General features: G+C 35.9%; 2 protein-coding genes across 2 annotated transcripts; one reads left to right on the forward strand and one right to left on the reverse strand.

Annotated features, from left to right (window-relative positions):
- Positions 1-2,045: 2,045 nt before the first annotated feature.
- Positions 2,046-2,595, reverse strand: HELRODRAFT_173004 (hypothetical protein; the record flags this gene model as incomplete). The annotated part of the gene is made up of 2 exons (XM_009019653.1): positions 2,046-2,359; positions 2,460-2,595. 2 exons carry the CDS (start codon positions 2,593-2,595, stop codon positions 2,046-2,048), a joined length of 450 nt encoding a protein of 149 aa, XP_009017901.1.
- A 2,206-nt stretch (positions 2,596-4,801) lies between these two features.
- HELRODRAFT_79679 (hypothetical protein) lies at positions 4,802-26,310 on the forward strand (the record flags this gene model as incomplete). Its single annotated transcript, XM_009019654.1, has 21 exons — positions 4,802-4,910; positions 5,015-5,178; positions 5,448-5,628; positions 12,218-12,278; positions 16,971-17,039; positions 17,286-17,394; positions 17,598-17,831; positions 18,007-18,106; positions 18,198-18,341; positions 18,508-18,632; positions 19,309-19,357; positions 19,685-19,767; positions 20,268-20,459; positions 20,613-20,795; positions 21,016-21,114; positions 22,854-23,073; positions 23,315-23,457; positions 23,806-24,009; positions 24,137-24,254; positions 24,388-24,490; positions 26,094-26,310. 21 exons carry the CDS (start codon positions 4,802-4,804, stop codon positions 26,308-26,310), a joined length of 2,907 nt encoding a protein of 968 aa, XP_009017902.1.
- Between the last annotated feature and the right edge of the window lie 595 nt (positions 26,311-26,905).

Below are 26,905 nucleotides of genomic sequence, written 5' to 3' on the forward strand. Positions count from 1 at the left end.
TCAAATGTACTGTATTAAAACAGAAAAAAGTTAAAGGTCAATTACACTCTTCCAAAGTTCAGAGGATTCAACAGAGTGCAAAACATCGTAAATGAACATCGTGCTAAACGACGCATTACACACGAAGCATATGATACGTGGGGATATTTTTGTCACATTCGAACCCGGTTACTGCGAAACAGCACCAGGCGACCTTAACCATTAGACCATCACGCCGCACAGTCATTTCGCCCAGAAAACAGCCATTCAATTAAAAATTAAAGAAAAGTTTGTTTTGTTCGTATTTTTTATTTGATACGAGACCTTTTGGAGAATGTCTCGTTTTAATAACGATACGATATTTTTAGAGTCTTTATTAAACCAAAGTCATTCAATTGGAAAAAATTAAATAAGTTTTAATATTTTATAACACTTTATTTTTTTACAATGTGCACTTTTACCATTTCCACACATTGAAATAATGGTACGAGACGAAAATTGTGTCTTTTATTTTTTATTTCGATATGATAGACTTTCCTAAAAATGTCTTGTTTAAATAACGATAGGAGATCTCTGGTATTGTTATTAAAGGATACGAGATTTTTCGTATCGTTTCATAACGATACGAGATATTTTTTACCGTTATTATTTTTAAATCTCTGTCGATTGGTAACGAAAATAACGGTTCGAGACGCAGGTGCATAGTATAAGATTCTATATATTATTTTGTTGACATCATAATACAATTTAAAAATTGTACAGTATATTATCGAATATTTTAAAATTGTGTTACACTTTGATTTATAAATTAATTTTAATGAACTCGGTGAATTAAACAGGAACTGCAAAGAAGTATTGGACTTAATTATGGAAGTTTTTGGTCCTTGTTATTATCTCGCAAACAACCTAAGTGCACCACAGTTTTGAAGTTTCCTGTATCTGTTGTGTTACAACGTCATTCCTGCTTTTGCTTGTAGTATAGTTTATAATTTGATTAACACAAAATGGCAATACCAGAATAGAATACCGTTATTGTACTTTTTGACTTTTTAAAATTTTAGATGTTTTTCAGATTATGTTTTGAAACGGAATAAAATTAAAAAAAATACTTTTAAAATTATTCTGCATGTTTAAACTCTAGTTTAAACAATTTATACTAATATAAATTGTTTTAATTTCACACGTAGTGGTAGTTGATGACTCAACTTCCTTCATTGTTTTTTGGCCCAAAGTGACATACAAATTACATCTCAAAACGGACCGGATTAGCGTCGATCCAGATTTTTATGTTTCGGCATTAAATACCGTCAGTGAAACAGCACGTTCAATCCAGGACGTTGCTCGTCAATAGTTTTATTTTTCTGATGCTGCGTCACATCAATTTGTCAAATGGAGGCATTTGTCCATTGTTAACAGCTCAACGTAATCGACAACTTTTTAATGTTATTTTGGAACAGGAAATAGCGAAAGAGTAGTCCTGTTATTTCAAATCAGTTAAACCTGAAAACGACGAAACCAAGTATTCATTTGTCATAACTATGGCGTGATGGCTCAATGATTAAAGGCGCCTGGTCTTGCTATTGCATTGACTGGGTTCGAATACAAAGAGATCCCCGCCTATCATATGCAATGTGTATGATACGTGGTTTGCACGCGTATTCATATACGTTGTGTGTGTTTGTTGTTGAAACCTCTGAAGCAAACGCAAAAGAGAGAGAAACCTTTAACCTTTATGGTGAATATTTAATAACTTTCTTTTTCGTTGTAATGATATTTGATGCTAATAACATTCAACCCCAACCTGTGTATCAATCAACTTCGATATTGGGGTTTGTTTATGACATTTGTTTGTTACATTTTGAAACCGCAATTTTTTTTAACGTTAAATAAAAAAAGTTATAAATGTTTTAGTAAGTGAGTAATTAAGTCATACCACACACACAAACACATTTATATAAAAAAAATGGATATATAGGTACATATATAATATATATATACAAAGATATATTAAACAACAATGCATACTTTTTTATAAACTTTTTATTACAAATAAAAACGTTAAAAATTTATTTCGTGCACTTTAGAGAATAAATGATGTTCCTCTTAAAGTTCATCATTCCACGTTCATTTAGGTGGATGCCGTCAGGTCCTATATTATTACCTCCTCCCACTCTGTCAAGCTTCCAGAAATGAACAATGTTAGACTGGAATTGTTTCAATGAAACATTTAGTTTATCAACTTTCCATTTCTGAACGTCTTTTCTATAAACCAGACTTAATATGATTATTCGGCGCGGTCTGATTTTGTTCTCTAACAGTCTGAGTAAGGATTCATATCTTGCGGCCACGAGTTCCGGGGTTTCAGTCGTCAAATCATTGCCTGGTATTTAATTTTAATGACTAAAAATTAAACAAAACTGTTATTATATTAAAAGAATAATGAACCAACATTAAACTATTTATTAAACAAATGAATCAACCTCCGATGTAAAGGATTATTGTTTCAATAGGAATGGTATGCTTCCGGAAGATGTTAATCAATCCTCCGATCCTCCCACCAGGCTTTCCTTTTAATAAGACACGTTTATTACCGTGGGTAATAACGTCATTTTTCATTTTTAAAAAAAATTCCATTCTACGCACATAACTGTCGCCAAACAACGAAATAGACATTGCTCGAACAGTTTTATAAATTTAACCTTGACAGCAAGTAACAAAATGGCCAACATAGAAATGAAAAACGTGGTTTCTTAACATGGAAATAGAAATGTAATTAAACGTGTATAATTGAACTGAAACGTATATAATGTCAATAATTGATTATTATTAGTTGCACGGTGCATCTATTAAGTAGTGCAGTTGAAGAAGAGGTGTACCAAGGTTACCGTTGACGCAAATATAGAAAAGTATGGTTAACGCGTTCTATCAAATTTTTGAGAATGTGCACAAAACGGGAGATAGCTTTGTTATATATGTTATTTTTGGGAATTAAATTGTCTATTAGAATATGGAAATATTTTCCAGATGCACACATAAATGGATTTTTGGCGATTTTGTAACTTTCTCGTTACCGATGACGCAAATTTGGAAAAGTATGGTTAACGCGTTCTATCGAATTTTTGAGAATGTGCACAAAAAGGGAGATAGCTTTGTTATATATGTTATTTTTGGGAATAAAATTGTCTATTAGAATATGCAAATATTTTCCAGATGCACACATAAATGGATTTTTGGCGATTTTGTAACTTTCTCGTTACCGATGACGCAAATTTGGAAATGTAGGGTTAACGCGTTCAATCAAATTTTTGAGAATGTGCACAAAACGGGAGATAGCTTTGTTATATATGTTATTTTTGGGAATAAAATTTTCTATTAGAATATGCAAATATTTTCTAGATGCACACATAAATGGATTTTTGGCGATTTTTTAACTTTCTCGTTACCGATGACGCAAATTTGGAAAAGTAGGGTTAACGCGTTCAATCGAATTTTTGAAAATGTGCACAAAACGGGAGAAAGTTTTGTTATATATGGTATTTTTATAAATAAAATTTTTATCAAAACATGCAAATATATTTCAGATGCATACATAAATAAATTTTTGGCGATTTTTTAACTTTCTCCTTATCGTTGGTATCTTAATATATAGTGATTTTATGATGAAGTTTTTTTTACTGTTTTATGCAATTTTTAATTTGAATAAAGTTAAAATGTTATAAATAACAAATAAAAAACAAAAATAATAAATTTTTTTTCATTTCATTAAACCTTTAAATATTTATTATTTAATCGGTTTTTCATAATCCGCCTTTTACATATGTTTAATCGTCGCTGAGTTAAAACCGTCGCGAACATTACCTTCGTCTTGTCTTGTGAGTTGTGGTGATGAATTTGAATATGATATTATTTATTATAAATCTACGGTGCTGTTCTGCTACAGTATAGTAAATTAATAAATGTTGAACGAGTGCAACTCAACTATTCTAATCTAGTCTAATTAACAAACTACAGTTTCGTTACTGAGGAATAGAGATTTAGATCATAAAATTAATTAATTGAGATATAAAATATAAAATAAATAATAATCTGATAATAAGTATTAAAATAGTAGATTACTGATAAGAAAAATATTAAGCAAGAAGCTGAGGATAACTTTTTTTTAACTTTTTAACTTAATTGTCTTAATTTAATTTTAATAAAATATAAAACAAAAACTACCAGTGACCGACTGACTGTACTGTACTGATTGCCATCCATCATCACTGCTGTTCAAGTGAATGAAGGAGCTGCATACAATGCCATTGATTGATTGATTGATTGAATTCACTTGATTTTTGTTTCAGATAAAGTAAGTCTTAAAAACTATTAACTAATTACTACATATAACTTTAATTTGCTTGTTTATTATTTATTCATTTCATTTTTTTTGTTAATGCTTTGCAGTCATTTTTATTTCATTCTGGCTAGATGAATGACAAGATCAGTTCAATGTAACAATTATATTATATAATTATAATTTAACTCTAAAATTATAAATAAGTAATGATAAAATAAAAGTGCATTTTATAAAATGTATTTGAAAAAAAAACCAAATCCATTTATTTGGATTGTGTAATATTTTTGGTTATTAAATATAATTTATAATAGAGTTTAATATTTTATGAACAACACCATGATTTTTGTTTTGGCAAACTAAAAACATGTTATTTCAAGCCTTATATTAATGTTTTCATGTCAGACTAATTAATTATTATCCGAACTGATAAATAAACTTATAATTATATGAACCCACGTTATCATTTTAGTTGACGCCATAAACATGATGGGAACAGAAAGAAATGCTGCTATTAAAAAATGCAGCCTGCATATTGCTGGCATGACTTGCAGTTCCTGCGTGGCTAACATTGAAAACATCTTATCTTCAAAACAGGGTAACAAATATCGACGTTTCTATTATTTATTTAAAATTTTAAAATAGATTTCTACCCGATGTTTATTTATTTTTTAATAACATATATACATTGACATGTTCTAGGAATTTCTGAGGTGGCTGTTACATTGTTGGGAGGGAAAGCAGAAGTGGCCTATGACCCCAACTTGGTATCTCCTTCCCAAATTGTTGACCTCATTGATTCCAGTGGGTATGAGGCCACGTTGGCTGGCGAAAGTGAAGGGGGTCTGACAAGTATAGACGTCATCGTTAGTTACTGCCATTCTGCCATTTAAAGTTTTCTTCATAATTTATAATTTTTTATTGTGAATATTTATAAGTGTTAATTACGTAAGTAAAAATGGTGATTTAATTAACATTCTAAAGAGATATAATGAAGTTATATGATGATATTTACTAATCGATAAATTGAATGTGTGCTGCATCGAATGATTTAATTCGGCGATATAAGCCATCATAAGGTGATGATGACATGATGATGATGAAGACGACGATGATGATCAAACCGACTGCTCAGATAACTGGCATGACATGTGGATCGTGCGTGAGTTTCATCGAGGACAGTTTGTTGAAGAAAGAGGGCATCAGGGAGGTGCATGTGTCTCTCCCGAACAACATGGCACACGTCTCCTTCGATGCTGAGGTCACCGGGCCTCGATATATAATCAATCATATCCAGGTTATTGGCTGCAGTGGCTGTTGATCTGGTGTTGTTTGTGGGTTGGTTGTCGTTGGTTGCTGGTTGTTGTTGTTGATTGATTGGTTGGTTAGTACAATAAAAGCTGTTTATTTTGCAAGTCCATGTTTGTTTTTGTTTCAAGTCAATATTTATTTATTTAAAGTTAATATTTATTTGTTTTAATCCAGTATTTATTTGTTTCAAGTTTATATTTTTTTGTTTCAAGTTCATATTTATTTGTTTTAGGCTAATATTTATTTGTTTCAAGCCAATTTTCATTTGTTTCAAGCTAATTTTTATTTGTTTCAAGTTTATTTTTATTTGTTTCAAGTTTATACTTATTTGTTTCAAGCCATTATTTATTTGTTCCTAATCTATGTTAGTCATGTAGTCAACTTTTATAGTCATTGATTGCTGATTTAAACTCTAGTTTGCCCACTTGTCCACCCTCTGTTTAATTTATTGATTAATTAATTAATTCATTCATACATACATTCACTTATTAGTTTTTAATTCAATCTTTCATTCATCTGTTCACTCACAAATTCATTCCTTCATCAGTGCTCGTCATCACAGTCGTTATCATCATCATTTTTATCATCGTCAGTGTCTGTACTTTTAGAAACGTGAAGTTTTTAGTTTTTGTCTGAACAGATGATTGAATTAAAAAAAAGATTTATTAATTGATTGATAAGTAGATAGATATATCAATCGGTTATTAAATCAATGAATGAATAATTGATTGAAAAAAAGAATGAAGGTAGGCAAAGAAATGTACATACATAGAATGAATGAATGAATGCCTGAGCTATGCATGAATAAATGGACGAACAAAAGCAGGAATGAATGAATGAATGGATCCATAATATGTTAGCAGTCAAAATGCTGGGGTCGATGAGTATGTCCAGGTGCATAAAATTGACGATGACGTTGTTATTGTTGATGATGCTGTTGAATGATTGAATGATGAAAATATTGGAAATGAGGTGCGTGATGATGAATGAGTCGATCGACAGATGTTGTTGATGATGGGGGTGAAATGATATATGTATATATATATCTGAAAGGAAGGAGTTGATTATGATTGTTGGATAGTTACTACATTTCTACTTATTAGTCTTACTTATTTTTTATTACTATTATTACAAACCTGAATCAACAGCGAAGACATTTTTTGGTTCATTACAGATCACGACGAGTTAATAGTTTTAAAAAATCCAATAAATGATGATGCTGATGATGATGATTGATTACTGAATGGTGATGATTGATTACTGGATGGTGATGATTGATTACTGGATGGTGATGATTGATTACTGGATGGTGATGATTGATTACTGGATGGTGATGATTGATTACTGGATGGTGATGATTGGTTACTGGATGGTGATGATTGATTACTGGATAGTGATGTTTAATAACAACGTGGTGCTGACTGCTGGAGGTGGACGATACGATGAATGCCGATCACCCAACGTTAACAATAGGACCTCGGTTATGAGGCAGAGTTGATGCACGACCGTCACAAAGGTAGGAGGAATGACATTCAACACAAGGAGACACTGAGGTTATGCCAGTGGCTTTCTAATAAAATGTTGATGCGTTTGTCACGTATATATATAAATGTGTGTGTGTGTGTGTGTGTGTGCGTGTGTGTGTGTGTGTGTGTGTGAGGAAGAAATATAGCAGTGAGACTATCCGATACACGGTTATTTAAAAATGACACAGCATTATAGTTGTAGTTCGGTTTGCAATTGAGTTTTCAGCTTTCTGTTTTCTTTTAAGTTTGTTAGGTTAGCAAATAAAATTTTCATTAATTTTTATGTTGTCGATTTATATTGTCAGCACTACAAAACAACATAAACTTTATATTTTGACAACACTTTGTCTTTATCAGTGTCCGATACAAACCTTGTATATGTATCTCTTGTACCTAGATTGGAAGTGTTCGATACAAACCTTGTATATGTATCTCTTGTATATAGATTGGAAGTGTTCGATACAAACCTTGTATATGTAGGGGAGATGGGGGCACATTGATCTGTTTTGAGGTTTTTTTGTAACAACAGTGAAACTAACCAAAAAGTGAATATTAATATTTGTGCAATTTACAGAGGAACATTCATTTAATGTATTAAGTTCAGTTTCAATTGTATAATACAAGAAATTTTTAAAAAAATTTAACTTTGGTACAACCCCTACAAAGGATCAAAGCACCCCATATACGGGGTACCATGATCCCTCCCATGGGGTACATTGATCCTAGGTATAAATCAATATGATTTGATGTTCATTTGCCTCCAAAAAACTCGTTAAAACACATTGGATATAATAATTCATAATTTTTAATAAAAATTAACATTAATTAAGATCTTTAAAAATTGTCAAATCAACGGGAAAAACCAAGTGACGACTGACTCGAGCAGTCCCACCATGCTGAATTGGATCTGGAACTTTACAAACAATGTCCTCTTTTATAAATTGATATAATTCAGCATTTCTACAGATAAAGTTGAATGATGACATCTTTTCCCTTTTCAAGTATTTTACCATTAAATCTCCAGCTTCCGATATTATTTGGCCAATGTAATGAATAACTTTCTTTTTAGTTTTAAATTTTACTACAACATAGCCATTATTTTTTAATGCAGAACAGTCGTAGTCCAGACTTGGGCCTTCTGCTGTCAACTGAGGATTGCTTGCATCACCATCACTGTCATCACTTTCTAGTGTTCCAAGATAATCAACGCTTGACATGGCTTTTGTTTTTTTTACTGTATCGGATGTTCGTTTTTTTTTATTCACACTTTTTTCTTTTGCAAGAAAAATTTCATGTTTAACTGGAGTGTCAGTTAAAATTCTTGTTTTTTGTTGCCTGTTCCGAAATAGCTTTTTTCTGGCTGAAGCCTTTGGAAATGGTTTCAACACTTCTGGTGATATTGGAAAGTGAATATTAGATTGAACCATGTTAACATCATCAGTCTGTAAAAAAATATTCTGTTTTGCTATATTTAAGCATCAGACAAGAATTTTTAAAATATTTAAGAAATAGTAATTTTTTTTGACAAACTTGTGGATTTGAAGTCATTTGTTCTGGTTCTCCATCATCAGCTAGAACCATTTGTGATGGCTCCACATTATTGGATGTAGCTGTTACTCCATAAGCACTGTTGTCTGTGTCCATTTCTGTAGCAGGTGTATGGCGATCTGTAACCGATGCTGCTAAAAAATCATCATCTGTAAAAATGTCCGGATTGTAAGGTTCTATGCCAGCGATTCGGAATCCAGATTCTATATTCGATTTTGCAAAAGCTTTAGTATATGCTTCCCGAACAATTGGTACAATATCATATATTGTCAGTGGTCTTGGGTTACTGACCATCCAGTTGTCACAAGTCGTATTGTAGTATTTCTTCAGAGGACCAAACACGGCTCTATCTAAAGGCTGCAATTTGTGGCTGCAGTGGGGTGGAAAGCTGAGCATTATAATACCATGTGATTTTGCAACATCTAAAGCCGCAACTGATATATGGCTTTCATGGTTATCCAATAACAGTAAAGTAGGGTAGTCAAATGAAGCCTTTGAGTGTTTTATGAAATGTTTCAACCACTCCACAAAAATGTCAGAACTCATCCAACCAGATGGATTTGCAAATCCGACACAACCTCGAGGACCATCTCTTATCATGAACTCTTTGAAGTTGACACGAGGAAAAATAAACAAAGGTGGTATGGAATTACCAATTGCATTTATAGCACAGCATACTGTAATTAATTTCCCTCTTTCCTGAGATGTCATCCTTCCGACTTGTTTCAATCCTCGACCGGCTATAACTTTAACAGGCTTTTGCACAGTTGTGAGTCCAGTTTCATCTACATTGTATATGTTCTCCGGACCAAAGTTATGCCTTGCACGAACCTTGTGAAGATTTTTGAAGAATTCACTGACATTATATTTATTGAATGCTGTTGCTCTTGCCAGACTAGTCGCTTCAGCTGCACGTAGTGACAACTCGGGTCTTCTTTTCATAAAACCCTGGAGCCAATCAATACCAGCAGTTTTTTTCATTGACCATGAAGATGGGCATGTTATATTATTCGCAACGGCCATATCATATGCGAACTGGCGAGTTGTTTTGGTGGATAGTCCATAGTTCATCTTAGATGCTTGCAGCAAATACTTTGCAAGCATCTCTTCTTGTTCTAAATTGAATACCTGCCTTGTATTCCAATTCGGTATCAAACCTACACTTGGACTGAGACTACTCTTCCGAACATATCGCTTCAATGTCATTCGGTCAATTCCAGTTTCACGTGCAACAGCATTGATAGCTCTGTTCTTTTTCAGAACTTCATCAACTGCTGTTCTCATCACTTCAACAGGTGTTTTACCTCGATTAGTTTTTCGCTCCCGATATCTCACCATTATGAAACCAAACCTGCAAAGTACACAAATTACATTTTACAATAATGGAAAAATAGCATTTTGCATGGTTAGAGAAAAATGACTAAACATCCTGGAGAATTATTATCTGAGGACAGTAGGGGCACTTTGATCTTCAGATCAACGTACCCCTTACTAGTACAGATCAAGGAGCCCCCATGGCATGGAGCACACTATAATGGCGATATCTCATCAATAAGTTGTGATTGAAAATCGAACTAAATAATAAAATAAGCCTCTGACATATCTTTACACATTGCAAAATTTAATTTATCAAACAAATATTTATCTGATTTTTAATTTACAAAACTAACCTGTTGTGAATAGTTGGTTTTTCCCTGTAAAATCAAACTTACTAATTTTTCGAACTTCAGCGGCAGAAAGTCCATAAACAAATAGGATTAAAAGTAGAATAGAAACAAAAGGAAAACTAAAATAGTGATGGCCTACATTTATATTTAGAAATAGCTATGTTATTGCTTAAAGATCAATGTGCCCCAGAGATCAATGAGCCCCCATCTCCCCTATCTCTTGTATCTAGATTGGAAGTGTTCAATACAAACCTTGTATATGTATCTCTTGTATATAGATTGGAAGTGTTCGATACAAACCTTGTATATGTATCTCTTGTATATAGATTGGAAGTGTTCGATACAAACCTTGTATATGTATCTCTTGTATATAGATTGGAAGTGTTCGATACAAACCTTGTATATGTATCTCTTGTATATAGATTGGAAGTGTTCGATAAAACCTTGTATATGTATCTCTTGTATATAGATTGGAAGTGTTCAATACAAACCTTGTATATGTATCTCTTGTATCTAGATTGGAAGTGTTCGATACAAACCTTGTATATGTATCTCTTGTATATAGATTGGAAGTGTTCGATACAAACCTTGTATATGTATCTCTTGTATATAGATTGGAAGTGTTCAATACAAACCTTGTATATGTATCTCTTGTATCTAGATTGGAAGTGTTCGATACAAACCTTGTATATGTATCTCTTGTATATAGATTGGAAGTGTTCGATAGAAACCTTGTATATGTATCTCTTGTATATAGATTGGAAGTGTTCGATACAAACCTTGTATATGTATCTCTTGTATCTAGATTGGAAGTGTTCGATAGAAACCTTGTATATGTATCTCTTGTATATAGATTGGAAGTGTTCGATACAAACCTTGTATATGTATCTCTTGTATCTAGATTGGAAGTGTTCGATACAAACCTTGTATATGTATCTCTTGTATCTAGATTGGAAGTGTTCGATAGAAACCTTGTATATGTATCTCTTGTATATAGATTGGAAGTGTTCGATAGAAACCTTGTATATGTATCTCTTGTATATAGATTGGAAGTGTTCGATACAAACCTTGTATATGTATCTCTTGTATGTAGGTTGGAAATGTTGGCGATGATGCTTCATCGTTAGTGGCCGCCGTCCTGAATCTGACATTTTTTGTCTTCAGGACAGCAGTGGCGTGCTCGCCAGACGTCGATTGCTAATCAGTATTTAAAATCATAAAAATTCGAACATTTTCATGATTGCGGGGTATTTTGTTTGCATTTGGTTTTGGTAGGAATACGTAAATGCCACGTTCTCATTATACGATATTGATTTTATTTTTGGTTGTATAGTTTAAAATAAGCATGCTTCTCAAGCAATATTTTTTTATTTTATATTACTACCTATAGAACTATGATTTTTTCAAGTAATCTTTTTACAGTTAGAAGTTGAAATGAAATTTTTCATTTAAAACTTGAATTTGTTTCCACAAAAGTTACAAGCACCTAATTATATATTTCTTATTTATTAACTTTACAAAATAATTTACAATTTAAGCTTGCCCATGTTTAGAAATATATAAATGAGGCATTGAATGCTTTTTTTAATATTATTTAATGCTAATCGAACGAGTACAAAATATAAACTTTCTTGTGAAACCATGAAGTGAATCACTAATTTATCGATTTTTTTTCATTTATTTACTTTTAAACTTCTGTAACATTTTTGGCCGGCAAGTTAGCTCAGTCGGTTGAAGTGCCATGTCTCAGGCAGTTGTGGGTTGACCTGGTCCCAACATTGAAAAACTCACAGACCATTGTACGCGATGCGTGTGTACCTACTGCGGAACTTGAGCGTGCATGTTCGATGCAGATGTGCGACGTGTCGCGTGGATATCTCGGCATTTGTGGCACCACAGAAGTTTAACTCAAGTGTAGATTAAAGTGTGAGAGATTTTGCGTTTTTCAGAGCCGCATAAAAAAAATCACATGTGTGTTATTCTTCCTACGCCTCTGTGCACTCAGGCCCGCCGACAGAAATTTCGGGCCCCTAGGCTGGACTGTGACGGGCCCCCCGATGACCGCGGAAGATAAACCTCTAAAGTATCTTATTTTAGGTTACATGACATTCAAAAAAATTCGCATATCATATACGTATACTACTTGTACCTTATTATTTATAATTTAAGATTGACCGATATAGCCAACAAAAACAAAGTATAGTTTTATTCAGTTTTTATTTGAAAAAAAAAAACATTAAAGTTTACTTTTTAAATTAAATATCCAAATGTAACAAATCGGTATTTATTGTTTTAGAAACAAACTCTCCTTGATTTGGCTAAGGCAAAATTGTTAATAACATCATCAAAATTCAATAACTTTGCCAAATCATGTTCAATCGCCAAAGTCGCAAGACCGTTCAATCGTTCTTGTTTCACAGTTGACCGCTGCACACTTTTTATTTGCTTCAGCTTGCTGAATGTCCTTTCAGCTTCTGCTACAGTTACAGGAATTGTACAAAAGATTCGTAAGGCAATAGCAATATTTGGAAATATAGATTCCAATTTCAACTGATAAATTTTATTCAGCAGTTTTATGGGATGAAGATTTTCACTCTGTATGGTATCCGAATAAATTGATTTTAGACATTTCACTTCATTAATTAAGTCACTGCTGACATCTTTGTCATATTCTTTGCAGAAATTAGAACATTTCTTTTCCAGATCACTTTCTCCAAGTTCTGTAAATAACCACAAAAAATTGAAAGAATTGTTAATATTTCTAGCCATATGGAAACGCTCTGTTAAACCAGATATTATACTATCGATAAGTTTATAGAAAACGTTCACTTTAAAATCATCATCCACTTCATGTTGTGCACTTTCTTCTGGCATATGTTGATTTTCATCATAAAAACGTTTTCGTCGTTTTTGGCGTTTTTCTGGAAGTTCTGTTTCACATGAAATATCCGACGACATAGTTTCTGCTGTTATTTTGGCTTCTGCTAGCAATAAGTCCCATTTTTCACGTAGATCCTTCAGTTCCCCAAGAAGAATGTCGATGTTTTCTACTTCTACATCCAATGTGGCTTCTCTGGCTTGAATAATTTTGTTTCGATTGTTTATATCAACTAAAACTTTGAGCCATATTGTAGCCATTAAAACACACTTGAATGATTCCATATAACGCTCAATTCCTTGCAATTCAGTCTTACTTTCTGATGACAAATTTAATTCTTTACATTTAATAATAGCATGTTTGATAATTGGCAGGTGCTTCGCAATCGGTTTCACACTTTCCACACGTGCCGACCATCTAGTTTGAGAAAGATTATGCCGTAAGCATCCAGTTAATCTCTCAGAAATTGTACAACTTTTGAACTATTCCAAAAAAAGTTATAACGTCATTGCAACATTCTGCTGCATGCATACCGCACAAATTTAAACTATGGGCGCCACAATTTGAAAATTTCGCTAGAGGATATGCATGTGCAATGATTGCTTGTGCTCCTTTGAACTTTCCTGCCATATTTGAGCCGTTGTCGTATCCCTGACCTCGACAGTCATCCAGAGAAATTTTGTTTTTCTCCAGTTCATATTTGATCATATCTGCAACATCCTGGCCAGTTTTTTTGTTATAATCAACAAATGCAAGAAAACGTTCTTTGACCGAAAATGTTGAGTTGCAGTTTTGTACATATCTCAGAATGAAAGTACTTTGTTCTGTATGAGAACAATCTGGTGTAGCATCTACCATAATTGAAAAATACTTAGACCTTTCTCTCTCTGCCAAAATTTCTTGAATAACTTTTGAGCTGCATGCTTCGATAAAGTCATTTTGAGAATCTGCTGATAAGTAATGAACCTGAAGGCGTTGTCCAAGTTTTTGAGATTTTTGAACTTTAGAAACATGCTCTTGTAAAAACGGATCAAACTGAGCTAACAGTTCTATAATCCCAAGGAAATTTCCATTATCATGGTCATCAATTTTGTTGGAAGAACCTCTGAATGCAAGTCCTTATTCACCAAAAAATAAAACCACTGCTAAAATTCGTTTAAGCAATTCTTTCCAGTATTTTACTTTTGTAGCAATTTCTTTATCAATCTGAGACTCTATATTCTTTCCAAAGAGAAATCTTCTTTCTGAATCGCGCCACTTTATATAACATTTTTTATGACCGTCACTTTTTTCATGAGCTGGTATTTTATCGTACACTTTACGCCATGTTTTTAGTTTTGACCATCCTTGATCACTTGACAAAATTGATCTGCAAGATACGGCAATTTCACTAAATAATCTACATGGGAAACAAAACGGATTCTTTTTCTTTACTCCATACCAACCAATCCCTTTCACAAACACATCTCCATTTTGTCTGGACACCTTTAAGATGCACGTCGGAAAAGCTCTTTGTCCATCTCCCGGAAAATTGTCCGGGTGTCTAGGTGGACCGTTTCGAATCACGGTTTCTATAGTCTGTGTGGGTATTGGCCCGGCTGGCAAAGTACCAACGTCAAATCCAAATCTTTCAACAGTTTCTATGTTTACAGAGGCATCATTATCTTTTATTATATTTACACTGTCATTATTTTGAGTTTGGATATCGCTATTTCCATTTTCATCCAATTCTGATTCTGAAAATTCTAGCCCTACCGGACAGTCAGGAGACTCAGCCGAAGTAGGAAAATTTACGGCTGTCTTTGTTTTGTTTTTTTCTTTAATGATTCCGAATTGAAATAACGAACGACTACCGATTTTGTCGTTTTCCAAAGCAGTAGCTTTTTCCTTCCGCTTTTGTGAGCCCGATTTATGTTTATATTCCATAATTAATTAAACAATATTAATTTATTAATATTTTATGATTGTTTATTTTAAAAGCAGTTTAAACACTACAATTTTCGCGCAAAAATTTTTCAAACAGAAGTGGCCTGATGTGGGCGTGTTCAAAAATTGGTAAGTAAAGATCATAGATTATAAATAATGAATATAAATGATATATATCTTCAGCAAGATAATATTAGAAAATCATAATTATGTTGTAATACATAAAGTTATGTAGTACATTATGTAGGCCTAAAATTTTGAAAACTAAATTAAACTAATTTAAATTGTAGCGCGCGACCATTGAATTACATATATGAATTTTAATTCAATGGTTTGGCGTAAGTTATTTATTCTCTAGTTGTGTGAGTCGTTGGTCGTTCAATTTATTTATTTCAGCATATGATAGTGCTGAGATCAGTGAGGAGTTTTATTATGCGTCTACAATATAAAAAATATTGAAAATGTCATATCAAATATAGGGGCCGTTCACTATTATGTAGCGATCCGTAAGAAGGGGATCTAACTAAGATTTCCTTATGAAGTGTTATAATAAGGGAGGAGGGGTTTTGAAATTTATTACGTAAAATATTTTTTATGTAAAAAAAAATAATTTTTTTTTAAATTTATCAAAAATTTTATTTTTTCATGGAAAACACGTATTTCGTATATTTCAGTGCAGATTTATGGAACAAATTATACTGTGTTATTTCACATTTTAATTTTATAAACAGTTTATAATAAACTGCGCTATATAAATATAAATAATTGATTGATTGATTGATTAATAGAAAGGGTTTGTACAGATTATGATTTTATTGCAGAAAATATTTTTGTTACGTAAGAAAGTGTTACTGAGAGAGAAAAAAGCCGTTTTTGTGTTACTTAATACTCGAACGGATACAAAATAAAATAAAACCAAACACTGCAACCTACAGATATTTGAGGTTTAATTTGATTGTAATTTTGATTGAAGTTCAGTTTAAAAAAACTAGACAATAATATCCATTTTATTGCCGTGAAAATATTTTCATGAATTGATTGACGAGAACAACTCGGGCCCCTGCAAATCGACAGACCCTTAAAAATCGCCGGGCTCTTCAATATCGCCGGGCCCCTAAATATCGCCGGGCCCCTGGGCATTTGCCCCCCCCTCTCGGCGGTACTGTGTGCACTCATTGTTCCTTTCCAATGTGGCTCTAGCTTTTTATTCCTTCACAACTTAATTGAAAATTCTGTCTACACAAACTCCATCGCACCTAATGTCATTTTTCATTTTGCCGCAGCTCCAAACCAGTGAGAGTTCTTATTATTTAACCGCTATATTTAGTTGCACGAGTTGCTCATAACGTTTGAAACTAGTTAGTTATATTTGACATTAAACCACTTACTGTTGCGTTTGTAAACATTTTTGAAGAAGCTAAACGGTACGTTTTGTTTTGTAAACTTTATCGGGAATGCAGTTGGCGTGACTATGCAATGACGACGACAAGACGGCATAATAGCTAAGTTACCTGGTTCAAATGCAGAAAGATCCCCTCCCGTCACATGCAGTGCGTGTAATGCGTGATTTTCACACTAATTCACGTGCTCAGTGTGTACACATTTGAGGACGACTTGAGGTCACACCCACAATTCATTTTTACCTTGGCTCATTTTTAACTCTAACAAATATTTTAAAAAAACCTGATTTAAGAAAAGTTTTGTTTAAGAGTTTAATTTTAATTCAGTTTTATGATATCGAAGATGATGCGTTAACGTGTGATAATCCAGTAAGGAGTTAATCCATGTGATGATAAAAACAGATGGAAGAAGTCCTTCCTGTTTTCCTTGCTGTTTGGCGTTCCGTCCATGTTCATCATGATGTACTTCATGTGGGTCGTTCCCAGTCACTGCCACCAAGCTCACCACCTTCCGGGCCACGCTGAAGAAATCACCAACATCTCAAACATTTTGTCATCCTCGTCATCATTTCCATCGTTGCAGACATCAACATCCTCGCCTTCATCCCAGCGCATCAGCAGCACCAACATGACGGGATCTTCAAACGACGGAGGAGTGACTTTGAAACGTACCTTCGCCACACCACCCTCAAATACGACGTCCGATGATGACCGTAGCGATGTTGGGGGTGTTGATACTGGTGCTGGAGAGTGCTCCAAGTATATGGTCATTTCCGGTTTATCCTGGGAAAATTTTCTTCTTTTTATTCTCTGCACTTTCTGCATGGTACTTTTGCAGTTTTTCATTTTATAATTTTGATAAAACATTTTTATTTTCGTTTGAAACTTCATTCTTTAAATGATTACGAGAAAGTTAATGATGATTTTTACATGAAAATGATATAAAAGTTATAGAAAATGATGAAGTCTGCTTATTTCCGTCTACTTCTCTTCTGTATCACTGCAAAGCTTCGACCAACCACCAAACAGGTGCTGGGTGGCAGGCACTTCATCGTGAGGGGCATCAGGACCCTGAGGAACCAGCACACGAACATGGACGTTCTGATTTTCATGGCCACCTCCATCGCCTACATCTACTCCATCGCTGTCCTCCTCATCGCCATCACACTTCGGAAGGATTACAGTCCGCCTACATTTTTTGAAACGCCTCCAATGCTGCTGCTGTTCATCTGCCTGGGAAAGTGGCTGGAGTGCATCACCAAAGTGAGATGAGGCCACTGCTTGCTGCTTGCTATTTTCTTTTTATAATTTATTTATTTTATTTATTAGTCTTCACGTTCATTTATTTAAAAACATCAAGTAAGCAGTCGTTAATATCAATAGATGTTTATGTTCACACATATGGGCCAACCCCTATACACCTCCCCATCGAACACAGGGCAAGACCTCGGAAGCCCTGACCAGACTGATGTCCCTGCAGGCTACTGACGCCAACCTTGTGCTTACAACTGGTGATAATGTCGAGGAGAAGTTGATTCGTGAGTAGTTTTTCTTGCTCTTTGATATTTTGAGGGTTGCTGCGAAGTGAATGACATCTGACGGCGATAAAATAAAAAATGTTGATTAAAGCCGTAGACCTGCTGCACAAGGGAGACGTCATAAAGGTGTATCCAGGTGAGAAGATCCCCGTGGATGGAGTGGTAGTGGCAGGGTCGTCCAGCTGTGACGAATCGCTCATCACCGGCGAGTCCATGCCTATCGTCAAGTCAGCAGGTGTCTCACTTGTTTCGTTCCCTTACTCCTACCGCTCTTTTATTTCATTGTCATTTTTTAACATTGATGCGAAAGAGTTCAGTCGTTCGTGTCTCAGATTTCTGTGCACAACAAACGATGACACTTACTTGCAATGTGATGGTTGAAAATTATTGGACGCACACAGGCGACCATGTGATAGGCGGATCAGTGAACCAGCTGGGCACGTTGCTGGTCAGGTGCACTCAGGTGGGGGGGGAGGGGACCCTGGCCAACATCGTCAAGCTGGTTGAAGAAGCACAGATGAGTAAGGTGAGTTGTAAGTGCGGTGGTGATGTCGTTGTGAGGGGGGATGTTGTTGTTGTAACAGCGGTGATGGCGTTTGTTGTTGTTGTGGAGGAGATGATGTTTATGATGATGTTGATGATGATGTTGTGTCAACGGAGTCACACGAACGAAAGTTACAAGAAGGAGGGGTTAATATTAATATCTGACTGTAGCAGGTCGATATCCATGGTCAGCGGGTTAGCTCAGTCGGTAGCAGTGCCATGTCTCGCTCTGCTATTACGTGAGGGCATGGTTCGAAGACTGGATGTTCGAAACTCAAAGACTATCATACCCGTACGATGCGGTTCTTGAGTGTGCATACCTAATGTGTGTGTGCAGCATCGTGTGGTGTGGTGTGGTGTAGATAGTACAGCCTTTGTGGCGCGAAAGTTTAACTACGAGTGTAGATGTATAACATGCATGCAGCTCCGCGTCTGTCAGTGCTGCATTAGAAAGATTATAGATTGTAGAGAAAAGTAGACGAACTGCACAATGGAGAGCAACGTTCATAAAGAAGTAAACTCCAAATTTTAGAATTAATTTTTCTCCCACCAATTGTAGTTTTGAGAAAAGTTTCGTCACAAAGCTGAGCCTAACTAGCATAAAAAATGTTATTGAAACCTACAGAAATGAATTAACACCATTCATTATCACCAATCAGGCTAAAAGTCAAAAAATAGCCGACCGAGTGGCAGGCTTCTTTGTACCAGGTCAGTGTTGGCATCATTACGTGGCCCGTTATTCCACGTCATCCACCATCGTTTATCATCATTCGTCATCGTAATCATTCACCATTGTTTACAAACGTGCACCATCACTTAGCGTATCTTTGCAAAGTGCTAAGAACAAGTTGGCGCGCTTGACCAACCGGCTGAACAAATTAATGGTACTGCCCATACAAATAGAATATAGATTCTATTTATATGATATTGCCTTATATGCTATCTCATTGCATGTTGTTGAATAGCATATTGTTGATGTTGTTGAATGACATGTTGTGATGTTGTTGAATGGCATGTTGTTGGTTGATACGTCAGGTGTGTTGGTCGTGTCCTGTGTCACTCTCGTCATCTGGATTGTCATTGGATACGTGCAGTCTCATCAGGTAGTGCTTGTTGTGGTTGCTTGTGTGTTGCCGTTGTTGTTGTTGTTGTTGTATCATGTTGCATGGTTGCTTGTGTGTTGTTGATGTTTTATAGATGGTTGCTGGTGTTGTTGATGTTATATTGTTGTGCCAATGCAACACATTGTTGTAACGTGTCGTTGTTATTTGCTGTTGTGAATGTGTTGTTGTGAACGTTGAGTTATGCCCTCCAAGGATCATATTCATTATCATGGCCATTGTCAGACGAACGTTATCACTCTTACTAACCAACACCATCAAACTGCATTTGTAATCCACTATTTTGTAACAAACATCACTCGTTCTCAAGTTCTCTCAGCTAATTTTTCTGTGGTAGAGTTTAATAGTATTCAGCTTAGAGACGACTATGCTGTTGGTCAGAGGATCTGTCGTACTCTGCTATTATGTTGACCAAGCAAGCACTATAATTCAGATTCAACATACAAGTCAGTAGGAAGGTACTCATGGAAAGAACACCAACCAAACCATTTTGACAGGGTTCAACTGCGAAGTCCATCCACGAGTCAACCTTCCAGCGAGCATTCCGCATGTGCATATCAGTCCTCTGCATTGCCTGTCCCTGTGCTCTGGGACTTGCCACCCCCACTGCTGTCATGGTGGGCACGGGGGTGGGGGCTTTCAACGGCATCCTCATCAAGGGAGGGGAGCCTCTTGAGAAGGCCCACAAAGTTCGTTTGCAATAATTTTACAGTGTGGCTGGGGTTCGTTGTTTTCGGTGCAATGTAGTGGTTTGTTTTTGTCTGTAGGATCAGTGTGGTGGTGGTGGTGCGTGGGGTGGTTGTTGTTGATGTTATATTGTTGACGCCCACAACGACCAACAGACCAACTGCGTGATATTCGACAAGACGGGGACGTTGACCCACGGTCGACCCGAGGTCACGAAGGTCATCGTGTTCTCAACCCTCGACGTTCATTCGTTCGTCTCGATACTTCTGGCTGTTGCATCTGCCGAGTCGTGCAGCGAACATCCCATTGCCGATGCTGTTGTCAACTACGCTAGGAAGGTTGGGTTGATGTCGTTGTTGTTGATGTTTTTGTTGTTGATGTTGTTGTTGTTGTTGTTTTTGTTGTTGTTGATGTCGTTGTTGATGTTGTTGATGTTGATCAGATGTTGATGTTGTAGTCGTGATCGTATGTTGGAAGATATTGTTGCTCCTTATAAAGTTATGCACTTGAACCACAAGTAAGATGGATGGATGAAGAACTGATGATGGTCACTGTCAGGTTGGAATAGATCAGTTCGCCAAAGTGGACAGCTTCCAGATGACGCCCGGCCACGGATTGAAGTGTGTCGTCACTGGTCTGCTGGGCGGTTTGAAGCAAGTCCAACAACATCCGCAGAACCAACAACAACAACAGCAACAACAACAACATCTACTAAATCATCAGCAACAAGAAAGACATTCAACAAACCATCATCATCAACAACAACATAATCATCAACAGCATCAACAACAACAACAACATAATCATCAACAGAATCAACAACAACCGACTTATGTCGATTCAATAGAGTCAGCTTACAAGCAAATTGTTTTCGTTGAGCACGGTGCCACAAAACCATTGAACGTCTGCGGTGACACGACAGCATTAAGTTGGTATCTGATGATGATTACGATGATGATGGTGATGATGTCGACGATGATGATGATGGTGTGGGTGATGGTGATGATGATGGTGATGATGACGACGATGATGATGATGGTGTGGGTGATGGTGATGATGATGGTGATGATGACGACGATGATGATGTTGGCGATGATGATAGTGGTGGTGATGACGATGATTATGAGGCTATATTTTATGTTAACAAAGTAATAATGTATTGGGCATAATGTCAGTGTGCCTGTCGATTGGGGTCGGAGATTCTTGCTGGGGTCGGAATTTTTTGAGGAGCCAGTCGGGGTCTGAGTGGGATATCTTTCTTCCTACATCACCACTACAACACCACCGCCCTGATATCTTTTCATCATCATTCATCGATGTTATCCGTTATGTCTTTGTCATCAACATCATCATTCCTATCATCATCACTAATAGGATCAGTATCTCAATTCAATTCAATAATCCTTTCATTTAGCAAACAAACACATGCGAAAAACATATGTCATTCACTAGGAGACCCGAAGCTCGCGCTTGTAGGGCCACCCAAATCAATTAAAAACAAGATACTTCTAAATAAAATGAAAATAGAATAAAGTAACGAAACAAAGCCAAAAACAAAACTTGCATATACTTAAGTAAATGCTCATATACATATGAAAACATACAGTTCAACTGAAATACGAGAGATAATTAATTAATTATTTTAAAAGTAAAACACAATGAATAAATACAAAGAGTAAATACTGTCAATCATGTGTGAAATGACCAGATAAGATAAGATGGTGAATAGCAGTTTTGAATAATCCAAGAGAGGGTGAGTCCTTTACATACCAGCTAAAGTATCCCATGAACGCATGGAAGAAGATAAGACTGAGTTAAGAAAAAAATTGGACCTTGGTTTAATGAGATAAAGATCAAGATTATAACGTAAAGTATTTCTTTTAGGATTTTTAAATAATATAACTTGACTGTAGAGAGTCGCACAATAGTTTAATCTATATATTTTGAAAAAGAAAACAAGCAAATAAATAATGTACAACTAATATATGTTATAAATATTAGCCAATTGATAACAATGACTTATATGATCAATTTTTTTAAATTTGAATAATATCCTAAGAAAAAAATTTTGAACTAGAGTTTAAGTTTTAAGATGAGATTTAGGGGCTAAACCCCAAACCGAAATACAATAAGTTAAAAAAGGTAGCACGAGAGAGTTATAAAAAGTCAATAAGATGAAACTTGGAAATTTAAACCTTAAACGATATATTATACTTAGGTTTTTCGATAATTTACATGAAATATATTTAATATGGTCAAACCATGACAAATTCGAAGCAATAACGACACCAAGGAACTGAATTAACCCGTTTTATAGCATAATTGTTTAAATATATAACAGGGAAAACAATATTAGTTCTAATTTTAGGTCAAAATAAAATTTAAAAAAATATAAGTATCTATCGTATCTATCGCCATCATCACTATCATCATCATCATTATTCCCGCATCTAGACGACCAATCAACATCATTACCATCAGCACCGGAGACTGAGGTGTTGATAGGCAATCGGGAGTGGTTGAGGAGGAATGGAGTGTTGGTGGATAGTGTGGTGGATGACGTCATGATGAAGTACGAGAAGGTGGGACTCACCGTTGTCCTCTGTGCTATCGACTGTTAGTTGATGTGTTGATGTTGTTGATGTGTTGATGTGTTGATGTTGTTGATGTGTTGATGTGTTGATGTTAATTGATGTGTTGATGTTAATTGATGTTGTTGATGTTGTTAGTTGATGTGCCGTTGTTACATGCATACATCTCGCAGCATCACATTCATCACCATGATCATCATGAATGCACACGACCACTCACCCACCCACCGATCCACCCACCATCCACCCACCCACCCACCAACCAGCCGTCCTGATGATGATGCTGGCGGTGGAGGACACGTTGAAGGAGGATGCCAGGTTGTCCGTGAAGTTGCTGCAGAGGATGAAGATTGACGTCATGCTTCTAACTGGGGACCACACACTCACCGCTCGGTCCATCGCTAGGAAGGTGCTGATGATGATGATGGGTGGTGGTAGTGGAGATGATTATGATAATGATTATGATAATAATTAAAACTTTACACCTAGCGATTGGATTGCTTAAGCTTTTGTTCAAAGGTTGTCTCAGTTTTCCAAAAGTTGCAGTATCGGCAAATGCTTTGTTGAAGTTATCTTGGCTTGTGAATTATCGCGAGAACGAATGGACAGCCTATTTGCTGTTTGTCCTGCAAATCCACGTAGCCACCAAAAAATCAGATCGATAGATAGGACCAATAATAAGGAATGTGTGTCCATGTAAACTACAAACTTATCATTCCCTCGAGATGTTCACGATTACTTAACTTTATTCTCCAAGGTTGGCATCAAAAAAGTGTTTGCTCAGGTGCTTCCGTCGGACAAGGTTCAAAAGGTCAAACAAGTTCAAAGTTCGGGCAAGGTCGTTGCCATGGTGGGTGATGGAGTGAACGATTCACCTGCGCTGGCACAATCGGATGTGGGCGTCGCAATTGGTACTGGCACTGATGTTGCGATCGAGGCTGCCGACATCGTCCTCATGAAGGTTCCTCCACCACACTCTCCAGTCAACTCCATCCTTTTTGTATATTTGTTATCTCCATCACATCAACATCATCACATCATATCGTCATCACATCATCATCATCACATCGTCATCACATCATCATCAGGACCAGCTGACGGATGTTGTAGCTGCCATCTCTCTCTCTCGCGTTACAGTCCGGCGCATCTACATCAACTTCGTAGCTGCCAGCATCTACAATCTTCTTGGCATCCCAATTGCAGCTGGTTTGTCTGTTTGTTGTTTGTCGCTCGTTTGTCTCTTGTTTGTCTGTTTGCTGCTTGTCTGTATTTGCCTGTTTATCTGTTTGTTGTTTGTCATAAGCACATACGCACACACGCACACACACACACACATTAGGGATGTTCCACCCACTTGGTCTCTCCTTACAACCGTGGATGGCTTCAGCTGCCATGGCGATGTCCTCCGTGTCTGTGGTCCTCTCGTCACTGCTGCTCAAGTTGTTAGTTGGATTGTTGGTCGTTGAGATTGCGTTGTTGTTGTCGCTGCTAGATTGTTGTGGATTGATGTTGGTTGATGTGTTGTTGTTGATGGTTGATGCTGGGTTGGTTGGATTGTTACCGATTGATGTGGTGGCGTTGTTGAATTGTTGTGTGTGTTGTTAGCCTGGCTGATGTTCTATTGTTGGATGGTAGGTTGCTAAGGTTTCCTTGCCTTACTTACGCAGAAAAGTGACGTCGAAAATTGCTACGCTACATTTTGATTATAATGAGAAGTCTGAAAGTGTTTAAAACAGTTTCCGAGATGTTGTCAAACAATGTAAATCTAAAAGTAAAAAATTTAAAACATATTTTCTTGAAAACTTAAACTTTTTAAAAGATCCAAACGTGCAAACTTGTTGTTACGTTGTAGTTATTTTTCACTGCTAGCAGTCATTCGCAAGTTATAAACAATTCAAAGTCATAACGTCCAAAAAATCTTCACTCCCATGTTGGTGGTGGTTAGGACATCACGGTTATATCCGTAAAAAATCATCTTTCTTTCCAAGACCTCATAATAATTTTAACCATTCGTTTATATTTTTATAATATAATATAATATTAAAGAATATAATTAAAGAAAATTATTGGACGAAGACTCAAACCAAATTAAAAATGTCTTATGAAATGAAATAAACCAACATAACAAAACTGCTTCCAACAGTGACAAGTAATATATAATAATGATGTCAAGCATTGTTGGTTACTATGGTTAGGACAAATGCATCTAGCAGACTGCTTATACATACTTTAGAATTCATTTTTTCAATCGAGCGCTCAATTCCAAACTCGTCAAAATTTTCGTAAAAATTTTCTTAAATTTATCGGTGTGGAAAGTTGTTTAATGGATGGAATTCTTCTTGGTCGAGGCAGTTGCATGTTTTTCCGATGTTATTGGATCAAGAATGCTTTAAAGTAGAAATTAATTATTTTTAATTTAACTTTTGTTCCAGTGGAATCTTACACCAAAAAATTATCTTCTATTCAAAAGCGGCAAATATCGATTTTATTTTAACATGAGGAGTAACGCCACATGATAGCGTCGTACTGTTAAAAAAAGCAACGGAGTGCCACTGCCGATGTTGGAAAGGCAGTGACGCTTCCGCTTCTTTGCTGTCAACAACTCGTTAGATCTGTCCTTTCTGAATCTGCATCGAGTCAGAACACCAAAAGCTCGCAGACAGAGCCGTAACAATTCTCCTATTTCCATCCACCTATTTATGTGGAATCGGTTTTTCGCGTATGACTTGAAAGACAAATGCAGAAACCATTTGGATGTTTTTTCGCCGCTACCCGTGGCACTGACCTCATCTCAAACGCACTTTGAGGAAATGATAAAAAAGAAGCAAGCTCATTCGTTAGACATAACAATTTTCATTTTAAAAGGCTGAAATATATTTTTTTCTTTTCTTTTGAATAAAAATTGTAAAATGCTGACGGAGCACTGCGTCAGATGGTTCGAAATAATTGGTTCGTCTGCTGTTTGAACGTACGTCCATTCATTCCTACTTATTTTTAACCTTGGTGATCAGCACTCTTGTTAAAGCGTGATACAAACTTGCACAGATGGAAGAAACCGACCTTCAAACGATACAAGGTAGGACATTCTGATGATGATTACGTCGATGAGAATGATGCTGATGAAGATGAAGATAAGACACATTTGGAAGGCATTCATCTGATCAACATGGCTGCTTCTAACGGTACAACTGCTTTAAATGAAGACGTTTCAAGGTCAGTTGTCATGACTGTCCACGTTTCGTGCTTGCTTTGTTTTATTTAATCGTTTTCCGCAAGACCATGATGTGATGGTGTGAACGTCTAATTATCATAAACTACTCTTGTGCTGTGCGTTACATCCTCTACTGGCAGCATTTGAACGTAATTACTTCTCAATTGCTCGAAATATCAGCAAGAAAGACGAAACTCCACCGCATATCGTGAGCTAACTCATCGTTAAATATTCTTTCGCATCTTTTTTCCTATTATAATTTGAATGGACATAATTGCATGAATGATTCAAGAATGGTTTCAATAGTAAACATGATAACGTGGCTGAAAACAACAGCAGAGATTCAAGAAGGAACAAGTCGACAGGAGACCGAGACCTGCGCGTTCATGTCGTGGACATCTGAACGACCATTCAACCAATTGACCAGTCAACCATGTGATCAGCCAGCGACCTAACAACTTGACCAACACACCAACCATCTAGCTTACTGACCAACTAACTAACTAATCAGCCAACCAACCAACCAATCAAATGATCAACAGACCTGCAAGCACACAACGTACCTCAATATTTGACAATCGTTTTGTTACATCAATTGTACAACAAAAATCGTTCTTTGTTCTTTCATTAAAAATATGTTTGATAA

The sequence above is a fragment of the Helobdella robusta genome, assembly GCF_000326865.2.
Source record: "Helobdella robusta unplaced genomic scaffold HELROscaffold_25, whole genome shotgun sequence".
NCBI classification, from domain to species: Eukaryota; Metazoa; Annelida; class Clitellata; order Rhynchobdellida; family Glossiphoniidae; genus Helobdella; species Helobdella robusta.